Source organism: Alosa pseudoharengus, unplaced genomic scaffold (genome assembly GCF_046254945.1).
Source record: "Alosa pseudoharengus isolate Yale_2024_CS ecotype anadromous, Long Island Sound unplaced genomic scaffold, YU_APseudo_1.1 YU_APseudo_1.1_scf_1, whole genome shotgun sequence".
NCBI classification, from domain to species: Eukaryota; Metazoa; Chordata; class Actinopteri; order Clupeiformes; family Clupeidae; genus Alosa; species Alosa pseudoharengus.
In genome coordinates, this window is record NW_027468564.1 from 47384563 (window position 1) to 47396560 (window position 11998).

Below are 11998 nucleotides of genomic sequence, written 5' to 3' on the forward strand. Positions count from 1 at the left end.
AACACTAGAAACACTACTGCCAAATTTTCAATCATCATGGCTATGGAAATATAATTCTTCTGGGGTGTAGCTTAATGGCTTACTTCAGTTGGTCACTGGTTCTTGTGGCCAAAGCCTGGTCTTGCCTGTTCTACTGTGTATGACTGAAATAAGGACTACTACTATTAGTCCACAATTACTACTACTACTACTACTACTACTACTACTACTACTACTACTACTAGTCTAGCACTACTATTACCATCACTACCACTGCAACTACAGTATGCTAAACCGTGTACATTGCATGTTTGTTTGGAAGATTTCAAGCTTGACAGCCTCGACCTTACTGATTTGTCTCTTCCACTACTATGACCGGTAATGAATGTGAGGTATGGCCCTGAGCTGATGAAATCATTTGCACTTGCTCTATACTTGACTGTTATTAAAACTATCGGAATTTTTTCACGTTTCCGTAATTTCTCAAATGATCTATAGTGTGTTTTACAAATCCACCAATTATAAAAGCCAGAAAAAAGATAACTTCCTCTGTGTACTGCACTTCCATGCGATACACAGCACATTTTAGTTTTTTTTTTTTTATTGATTTGCTGTTGAGCTGCATCCTCTGTTATTATTAAAGTCAGAATTAAGACGTACATGTAGGCCTATGGCTGGAATGTGAGACACATTCATCAGCTGTATTGTATTTCTACTGTCTCATCACTTATGAAAGGTAAGCATTTTCAATTTCAAAACCCTCTGACAATCTGATGAAAATGGAAATAAATGAGCCATCAAACTGGTTCGCGTACAGGACTTCCACACAAGCAAGTGGAAAATGTTTATTGTGACTATTATAGTGATCTACTGGTGAGCCAGAGTAGTGGAGTATTAAACTCAGTTATATGATCTGGTAACACTGCATCAACTGCAGAGAGAGAGAGAGAGAGTTTTTTGACTTGACTAGTCTGCTGTTATTTTTTGAGCTTTATAAAAAATTAAGCATTTTAGATTAAATTGATTGAGTGGAGTGCAGGCATGAAGTTTGCTTGCCATTGTAGCTGGGGGACAGCCCAAAGGAAAATGTCTTATCTCAAAAATGTCTTTCCCTTCCATACAACAGGTCTTGTTGAGATCTTGTTTTTTGTTTAGCTAAACGGTCGGATCAGATCTCATTTGAACTGACTGTAATAACTGACTGCCATTTTTACAGCTGTTGGGTGATGTTTTATGATGAAAATTGCAGCATAATTGACAAAAGCTCATAGCTCATTTATTATCATCAAAATGTTTAGCAATACAGATTAGATTCTGCTTTCAAAGTTGATTGCTTGCCATTTTGAAAACTGCGCAAAAAATTGAGCTCACCTCACTGCACAAATGACCAGAATCCACTTTCATGAGCATTAGGACGCAATGTCTAATTTTAACCACAAGGTGGTAGCGTAATACTGTTCCTTATGTAAATGAATTTCCATGCAGTCAAGTTTATCAAGAGAAATGGCCTACCAACTGTTTGGAACAATCAGCCTACATTTCGCATGAGGCCTACCTTATAGCGTTGCGTTCTACATCTGGCATTAAAATTGTCCCTTGATTTAGGCCTATTTCATTTCAAAGCCAATGATAGGTCTGTCACATTGAGAACCAGACAACTCGTAATAGGTTCCCACTAAAAAAAAAAACTAAAAAAAAACAGCCTGACCCAGAGACATGCCTGGCTGTGGTCTGTAGCCTACTTACTATGTGTGAGGCATGAGATTTCAGTCCAAGACCAACTGCCAGGATGCGCAGTTATGAGGATAGGGTGGAGTCAGGTTGTTATGGCAACAGATTAAGGTCAAAGATAGTTTAATGGTTGTCCATTGGTACTTTGTGCTGTTGCCATGGATTTGCTAGATCGTGGATGACATGTGGCAGCAGATCAAGCTTTTAGGCTGCAAACATGTCAACTTGTCAGTGTATGAGATTTTAGGGTAGGCTATGGCGCGTGTCATCATCATAGCTTTCGAGGTGTCTGTGTCATACAATGAGTTATTGATTACCAGGGTAATGCCAAAATGATAAGATAGTCCAATGGGTCTGTGTGTCTGACATTAATTGTATGCCTTCAGTTTTACAACTTTAAAAAAAAAACTCAGGTCCGATGTGAAGGGAAATTCAAAGGAGATGGCGAAAGAAGGAGCAAAAAGGAAAACAAATACTTATTTCAAGTTTGTTTGAAAATGATGAGAACATGAGATAATTAATATGTTGTAATTATTATCATCAGTGGGTGTGTGTGGTACTGTAGGTAAGAGAGCGCCTGCGACTCCCACCCACCCCTCTCCCTCTCACATACCCACACCGACAGAGAAAGGTAGCCAGTGAGATAGGCTACACTGTTTCATAAAAATCTCCACAGTATGTTATCTTGGCATGTCAGTTCATTCACACGGATGTAGCGCGACGACGTTCAATGACTACCTAATCTGTAGAGAAAAGTGAGCGAGTCGTGAGTCATTGGATACTGTGGGAAAGGATTCGCGGTCCTCCGCAGTTGCGGCTGCAATGCCCCAGCCGTTCGTGCGAGAGGGAAAACGCTGTAGCCTACAAGCGATGCAGAGGAATGGAATCTTTTTTGAACAATGCCTAAGAACATTCCTATCGTTTCAAATGAAATGATATCAGTCTAAAGCTGCGACAGAAATACAAGTGATTTGATTCACATTGGGCATGGATTGAGGAAGGCGTGATTTTTAAGTAGTTTAATACAAGCTGCGAAGTCAAACGTCTGCAGGACACCGGATTGAAGGTCTCTCCAAAATAATTTCAGTCTACGCAATGAGGAGGATTTGTTTCCGTCACCTTCGAATAGACGACCAAATGATTACTGTTTTCACCTGGATGACCGACAGCATAACGTTACATTGAACGTCCTACCAAGTCCGGGATGAATTTATCCTATTCCAAAATGGGGAGTGAGATTCTGCCATCACTGGAGCATTTTATGCTAACACCCCTTGTCACCTGGGTAAGGATCCCATGTTTCAGAACACAGCTGCATCAACTTGTCTTTGAACTGTAGCTAAAAGCTTGTGCCAAGTTTTCTCTTTAAAGTTATGGTGTTGAATGTTATCAGTCCAATGGTGATCATCAGCTAGTTTATCTATTTGTTCTCTTTTTTGTTGTTGTTTAGGTGAAGACGTTTGGGTGCATAGGTGAGAAGGATGGCAGTGTACTTTCAGAGTATACTGAGTTAGTGGATGGGTACTACCTGAACAAGATAATGGGGGAAATGTAAGTATGAATAACCTATGTCAGTGTACACATTCTTGGCTTTGTAAAATGCACTGTGCTTGACCATATGAAGGTACACATTGAAATCAATTTTTGATTTTTTTTTTTATTCCTTGGATGCATGGAGTGTTTAAATGTGATACCACAAACAGAAAGACCTTTTGGGAGTTCCACACTAGGATTATTTGACATATTTGGGAAGTTCTTGTTCCTCTTGATAGCATGTAATCTAGGACAGCTGTTGCATGCACAACCACAGTTCTGGACGATGGCATGCTTTAGACATGCAACAGTACTTGCTTTGTCACGCCAAGTTATAAAGGAATTCTTTGTAATTCATCAACACCATAACTTCTGTGGAGGCCTTCATAGTTTTAGAAGGGCTTGGGCTTTTACAACAATGGAAAATAAGACTAGTTAAAAGCTAACATTAATGCAATACCTGAGTTATAATCAGAATATTTTAATTGTAATGGGGAAAAACTTAACCTATATGCTATTCACCTATCTACTGTGTTGTCCTGTAGTTTTGTGTGTCATGAACTTTTTAATACATCGTGTTGCTAACAGGGGAAACGCCCACTTGCACTAAGTTCAATGCACTGTCTAATTTGATCACATGGTTATCACATGGCAACATAGATATAACCTTTATCCTACTACCTCCCCACTGAGTTAAGACATGGGAAAGAGGTGAGAGAGTGGGGAATTGAAAAAGAGCATTGTGAAGAGGAAAGAAAGACCTCCACTTGGCATCTCGAGTGCTGTGATGATGGTAAACATGATCGCCAACTCCGGTAATCCCACGGATTGGGTTAGGAGACCCCTCTGGATTACGGCGGGCGGTGTGCTGGATTTATCGCTGGCATGTGGGCACAGATGGCTCAGATTGAGATGAAAGACGGATCCCAGAGAATGACAGGCAGAGAGAGAGAGAGGGGGGGGGGGGGCTGCTGCGCCCTAGACAACAGGACTAGGGCAGCACGGGCCAAAGTGTTTTAGGTCAGTGTGTCGGCATGCAGACACCACACACGGGACATATGCCAGGGATAGTGCAGAGAGAGGAAAGTGTATGTGTGTGTGTGTGTGTGTGTGTGCGTTGTGTGTGAGATTATGTGTGTGGAAGAGTTTTCCTTTTCCCCTTTGTCCAAGTTTGGCAGTACATTGTATCGCTTGCCATGCCAATGAAGCACATTTGAATTTGAATGTTTTGTAGGAGAAAGACATGGTCAGGGCATATACAGAGAAACACAAAGAGGTTAGACATGTATAGAGACAGAGAGAGAGAGAGAGAGAGAGAGAGAGAGATAAACTGCTAAGGAAAACAAATAGAGGGAGAGAGAAGGATAGGGTAAAGAGATAAAAGAGTGAAAGAAGCAATAGAGAGATTGGACAGACAGAGAGTGGTGGTAGGTGTGGCAGGGGAAGAGAAGAGAGAAGCCGGCACAGACAGAAGTTGCTCTGAATGAAAAGTCACATTCTAGTCCACAGACAGGAAAACACAGGCGCTGCCCTTGGCACCACACACACACACACACACACACACACACACAGACACACACACACACAGCCCCCCTTGGCTGGGCTGAGCTCTGCCAGCTGACTGACTGCCTGGGACGCTGTCTCTCAGATGGGGCAGAATGAGCGGCTGAATGGGAGGATTGTGCTGTGTGGTTTTTTTAATTGCTCGCCCCCAGACTGCAGGTTCCCTTGGAAAAATGTCAGCCATGTTTGGAGCAGAACATGACCCCCCCCCCCCCCCCCCCCCCTTTCCTTCCTCCCCTCCTTCCATGGGTTTGCCCCCCGACCCCCTAGCTACCCTCCGGTTGAATGAGCCAGGCCTGCTTGCTGCTGAGCCCGTTGCCTGGTGCCATGGAGACTGCATTGACACAGGTGCCCGCGTGTGTTTGGTTTTGTTGTGCGGCAGAGAGGCCAAAGAGGTCAGCGCGCGGGTGAAGAAAGCAGAGGGCGAACCGAGCCAGAGGATCCAGAACCTCATGGCCATGGTGCAGCACATGAAGACCTACTACCAGGTGAGAAGGCTGGGCTGGGCTGGGCTGGGCTGGGCTGGGCTGGCTTTGTTCTATTACCACAGCATACACTACAGCAAGTTTAACACACACACATACACACAAACACATGCACATACACATTCGGATTTGACATAGAAAGCGCGTGCCGCTCCCGCCTTTAATACCGTTTACGAGGGTCCGACCTAGAAGCCCTCTGGCACATCTGTCTCCTGCCCTCCCACGGCCCCTCTCCCACACCGCCAGACGCCTCACCCTCCTCTTAAGATGGCTGCCCTAAATATCCCCTTCATCCTCCTCATCCTCCTCCTCCTCTGCAGTGGCACACATGTTAACATCTGTGCAATCAGTAGATGAGTGGAGAGTGTGTACCAGAACAGCTCAGCTTGTGGGGGAGACGGTGCGCAGTAGGAGTTCAGCCCTTTTGCTCCGGTTAGTGCTGCTGTGACTGCTGCTGCCGCTGCAGCTGTGGACGCCTTGGCTTCTCTGGGGGCTGGAAGTGACCCATTTGGGCTCCCCGGAGCGGACGTCTGGTGTGTGTGTGTGTGTGTGTGTGTGTGTGTGTGTGTGTGTGTGTCTGGATCATTCACTCATGCAGCTGATGGAAGTGCTTTGCATAATGACAACCAGCAGTGACCAAACGGCGACCGCAACAACTTGAACGACACACACACACACACACACACACACACACACACACACACACACACACACACACACACACACAAAATATCTGTCTATCTGAGGAGTAAGACAGATGTGTGTGTAGGGGGGGAGGGGGCGTCATGGTGGGAGTTTAAGTAAAAAAAAAGAGGAAATCAAGTCTTTACTGTAAATCGGATGTCGTTCTTTACTTATCCAAACATGCCTTTTGTGCTTTGCTTCTACAAGATCACAGCATGCATTGGTGCAGTACGTAAGTGCAGCTAGGGTTGCTTGCACACTCGCATGACCCTCTCAGTCATGTGAAACAGGCACTTGGTGTTCTCGCCTCCACTGTGAACGTCCCCATCCCCACAGGGGCTGTCTGCATGCCTAGTCTTAGAGAGAGAGAGAGAGAGAGAGAGAGAGAGAGAGAGAGAGAGAGAGAGAGAGAGAGAGCAAAAGGAGCTTGTGCAAGCAAAATCACAATGATGAGTTCCCATCAGACATAGCGGTCAGTGGACACACCGCCATCTGCGGTCAAGTTAATTTGTGCTACCAGACCATGAATCCTCCAGTGTGTAGTAGTTTTTTAGACACGTCACTGACATATAAGTATAAGTATATAAGTATATATACTCTTTTGATCCCGTGAGGGAAATTTGGTCTCTGCATTTATCCCAATCCGTGAATTAGTGAAACAAACTCAGCACACAGTGAACACACAGTGAGGTGAAGCACACACACTAATTCCGACGCAGTGAGCTGCCTGCTACAGTGGCGCTCGGGGAGCAGTGAGGGGTTAGGTGCCTTGCTCAAGGGCACTTCAGCCGTTCCTACTGGTCGGGGTTCGAACCGGCAACCCTCCATCCGAAGCGCTAACCAGTAGGCCACGGCTGCCCCACAAAGCCATGACCGTCACCGACAGTACAGATAAAGATAGGTTAAGTATAGACATGCAAAGAAAGTTACATATTATCTCTCTGGGGTTTGGCTAGAGAGACTTGAGCACTTACATTATTCATGCAGTTTCATTATTTACTGTTTGGTTGAGACTTTTTTCCTAAAAATATTCTGTCTCCTCGTTTGGCATGCAAGATCAGTCCATCTAAAGGCTGTGCGTTTAACTCCATCGTCAAGCATTGATTCAACCCTTCCTTATTACCCTAGCAACCAGTCATTGATTTGGAAAAGCAAGAACAGCTCCTGGTAGAAATGTTTCATGTTCTCGTGAGCAGCTTGAGAAAAAGCAACTGGACCTCAAACATTAAAACACACACACACACACACACACACACACACACACACTCGCACCCCCCCCCCCCCCCACCCCCCAGTCCTTTCTGTCCTTCACTGAAATTTGTGGAGCCACTCTCCTTGGAAAAGTTGACCCCATGGCCAGGGCACAGTAATTGTTCTGCATCAAAAGTTGATTGGCCCTTGGGAACTAGATAATTCTTTCCTTCCCTCCCTCTCCCCCAAAGCCAGCTCTCAGGCTAATAAACAGAGAATGAGTCACTCTGCTACACTCATGCTCGCAACTGTAAAAACAAAATTTCATTTCCACAAAAAAAAAAAAAAAAACTATGAATGATAATTTTGTGTAAAAGGACCAGACCTTGTGATTTGTTACTGTCTGGATAAAACACAGCATTTCTTCATAAATATTCCTCAGGGTGGTTGTTTGTTTCGAGAACTGTATTTGAGGACATAAACTCGGATGGAGTGAACTCGATGAAGTCCCTCTGAGTGTTGGCTGTTTCATGCCCCTTACAGGAGACTCTCCAGCAGCTGGTCATGATGCCCCTACCCAACGCACTGGTGCTGGGCAAGAACCCTTTCTGTGGTGGGTATCACTCGTGTGTACAGAAGAGAGGCTAACCCTTCTTTGTTTTAAAGGTTGTATCAGCGATGGCAGGCCCATAAAAGGCCCACACATAAATGATCACATTCATCAAATCTTCCCTAACGCTCCGCTAGCTGCCCGCCCAATAAGCAGGGCGTCAAAAAATCATGTCTCTGTAGGCAGCCTAGTCTCTGAGATCTGCACACAAAAACAATTGCTACCAACAAGTGTTGCCAACCACTCAAAGGCAAATTAAAGTGTTCCAACCAATAACCGAGGAGATGCGCGTTCAGGAGAGTTTCAATTGCACGGGACGGAGGGGGAGGAAGTAGCGAGCTAGCTCTCTGTTTTGTTTGAACGTCAACAGAAGTGGCGTTACCCCGCCATCGCTGATACAACCTTTAAGTGATTGCGTTCAGTTTAGTTGATTTGTTCAGTTTGTTTCAGTGAGAGCTTATATGCAATAGAACAATTAACATGAGGGATGAATAATAGATGAGATATGTTGAGAAAAACTGATTTGATCCCATTCATCTAGAGTGACTTTTGAGTAAGTTGCAGAGGATCCTTTCATAAACTGCTGCGTTCATGTTCTTGTTGATGTTCTTTTTCACATGCTACATTATAACATGCTAGTCTAGTCTAGTGTGCATGCACCTACAGAGCTGCCAACTCTCACACATTGAGAGTGAGATTCATTCATTTGATTGGCTCCACACGCTCTTAGACCAATCGAATGCGTGAGGGTTGGCAGCTCTGCACCTAACCCGGATATGATGTTCTTTTTCACATGCTACATTATAACATGCTAGTCTAGTCTAGAATGCATGCACCTAACCCGGATATGATGTTCTTTTTCACATGCTACATTATAACATGCTAGTCTAGTCTAGTGTGCATGCACCTAACCCGGATATGATGTTCTTTTTCACATGCTACATTATAACATGCTAGTCTAGTCTAGTGTGCATGCACCTAACCCGGATATGTGGAGCTTTTTCTTTGGGTCCCATCACATTCCTCACGGGGTTAATAGCAGCAGGATTAATTGTATTTCTCTTGGCTAATTAAACCACATTAGTCTGAGTTTCACCCAGGAATCCACCCCCCATACACACACACACACACACACACACACACACACACACATCAAGCTCAGCAGGTTTATAATTCAATTGCACTTGCATTAGTCTGTGGTCCCTTCGCCGCTGTGCCACTCTGGTTGGCCGTGGCATGCCTGACCTAAATCCACTGTGCCATCCATCGCTCCTCGCCAGCCGAAGGCCGAGGGTAGGACAGGATAGCTTTAGCCTACTTCAGCAGAGGGAAAAAAGAGATTAATCCTTTTTAATAGATATGAGAATGACCACTGTTCCCAGTAAGCCATATCCTGCTGTATAAAGGCATTGAGCTTTTGGCTCTGTGGAAGGGCAGGGATTGTCATGTATTTGTTTGTATTCCAGATCAGAGCCTGGAGGAGATGAAGAAGTTGTTGCTGCTGCTACTGGGGTGTGCAGTGCAGGTAACACCAGAGTACTATATACTGTATCCACATGTACATTACACATGCATGGCACATATGAACTGTACATATATTTTATATACAGTACATGCATACCGATATATACCATACATACATATATACCATATATATATATATATCAACATGGATGTCAAACGCAAGTGACTGCAAGTTTTTCCCTCATCATTATCCATGTTGGTGAGTTTCATGTTGGTGGCTAAGAAGCTAAAAGTGTTAAGTGCTGAACTCTGCTGCACTGTATGTGCTGCCTGGGGGTCACTTGAGTCCACTAGCGTTCTGATTTCCTGCCCTGTGCACGCGGCTTTATCAGGCCTCACAGTTACAGTAACACCCTAGTCGCTGACCCTGTTTACCCTCCCATGTAGAGGAAGAACGGGAAGTGTGATTTATGCAGTGTCATTCTCTCTCTCTCTCTGTCTTTCCCCCTCCCTCCCTCCCTCCCTCCCTCTCTCTCTCCCTCCATCTTTCTCTCTCTTTCTTTCTCCCTCCCTATCTTTCTCTCTTTCTCTCTCTCTGACCTCAATGTGCCTCACCCTATTCTTCCCTTCAGTGTCACAGAAAAGAAGAATACATTGAGAAGATCCAGTCGCTGGACTTTGGCACTAAAGCCGCCATAGCGTCTCACATCCAAGAGGTAGTGTGTCAAAACCAAGAGAAATGATTACGTCAGAGCCTGCCATTATGGAGAAAATGGGTTGATATTTGTTGTTGCCATCAAAGCCTATGAAATAACGCCTCTCCCATATGTGCTCCTGAGGCAACATGGTTTTGGATGGTATACCGCATTAGAGGTCAACCTTTAAATATGCACTCAAAGAAACATTTACATACAAACATACACACAGTGGGTCCTTTTTTACATACACACAGTGGGTCCTTTTTGAAAAAATCTGTCTTTATATGACCTTTAAACCCGATAGCGAGTAAACTAAGCAGGAAATCGTCTCAAACGTTTTCTGAAGGCCCCACCATAGGCAGTGGTACAGCCTGTAAAAGAGGTACCATAGATATGTCTGGAAGACATCATTTCATCATCCTGCTTCATTTGGTTACATTTTGCTTTGGTCCAAATTTTCCTCATTTCCGTATGTTCCTATGTTGTCTGTTGACTCCTGGGATGGCGAGTTACATATTTTTAATACACTTAATATTTATTTAAACTGCATTTCATCTCTGACATAGAAACTGCTCTCTATTCTTTACCCTTGTGATATAATACACTGTTGTGTCTAGCTTGATTTCACTAACTTTTGGCGGGAAACTAGAACAATCAATAAACAACAATAAGAAAATATCTTTACTCTCACCACTGTGGGACGTCTCATTTATCTTCCATGTTTTCTTGAACACCTAGTGATTTCATCTCTGCCCACATTGATCATCTTGTGTCAGTAGTCCCATCTAATTGTCTCTGAGGTGGACAAAATCAGATGCAATTACAATCCAATGAACAGCTAAAATCAAAGCATATAGGTATATTATATTATATAGGCATATTGGTAACTCGACTGAAACAGATGTCCACACAGACTCCATTTTCCATCATTTCTGAGGACTTGGCTGCGAGATTTTCAGTGAAGGCTTGATAAGTGTAAAATGTACTAGCAAGAGACCCCCTCAGCTCTTAATGAGTCTGTTCTCCTTCCTCCTACATGTCTACAGGCACTAAGCCGTCTTCCCTCACTGCTCTCTGTACTGCAGTGGCACGTGACCGTCCAGAGACACGCTAAATGAAGTGTGCTTGATTCATCCAGTGCTCTAGAATCTGTTACAGCATACTTCTCTAGCGTACTGTAGAATACTTCTCTATCGTAGCATACTTCTTTATTGTAGCATACTTCTCTATTGTAGCATACTTCTCTATTGTAGTACACTTCTCTATTGTAGTACACTTCTCTATTATGGCATAACCCTGTTGTAGCCTCATGGAATGTGGAGTGATTACTACATGTAGTGTGACATTAAGAAAAGAGTGTTGGGCAGTTCCAGCGTTATGGATGTGACAATTGGACTCATATTGGTAAACAAAATGCATTAGAGTGGGGGCAAAATTAGTATCAGTGAATTAATTTGCATAACTTTTAATGTAACCTCTGTCCTCTGAATACTGAGAAATCCTCAAATTTCATATAATCAATTTCATCCTAAGAATACAAGGTATTTTATCAGTGTTATGGATGTGACATGAATTACATGTTTTGTACAAACTCTGTGAATTTTGAAGGAAACTGCCGAAACTATGATATATGTAGCATGAAGGAGACTTGAATGAACACAAAAACTGTGGTTTTGAAACTATGCATCATTTTCATAATGCATTATGTAGGAAAAACTGGCGTTATGGATGTGACGGTTTCACGTTATGGATGTGACGTGTCTGAACCAGTCCTCGACAAACTACATAAAACACATAATTAAGTAGTGAATTTTGATATGAAATAATTGAAATAGTAATCATGAAAAACTAGCGATGAAATTATTGCTTCCTCAGCCCACTAAGATTCACAGGAAGAATCAGGACAACAAGTCATTCAAAATATAAAAAAGACATTTATTTTTTTCTTTTACCGTCATCAATTTTGGTCAGTGATTCCCGGGTTACTGAAACACCAGGGAACATGAAACTTGGTGGCCACTCCCCTAAATAACTAGCCCTACCTGAACCGTTGCACCCAA

At 43.5% G+C, this 11998-nt stretch overlaps 1 protein-coding gene across 1 annotated transcript in view; it reads left to right on the forward strand.

Annotated features, from left to right (window-relative positions):
• The first annotated feature begins 2935 nt into the window (after positions 1-2935).
• The window catches only part of ccdc88aa (coiled-coil domain containing 88Aa), a 31817-nt gene continuing 22754 nt past the window's right edge, over positions 2936-11998 (forward strand). The window contains 6 exon segments of the mRNA XM_076280539.1: positions 2936-2995; positions 3161-3261; positions 5189-5294; positions 7710-7779; positions 9243-9301; positions 9873-9956. Of these exon segments, the coding sequence (XP_076136654.1) occupies positions 2936-2995; positions 3161-3261; positions 5189-5294; positions 7710-7779; positions 9243-9301; positions 9873-9956 (480 nt within the window).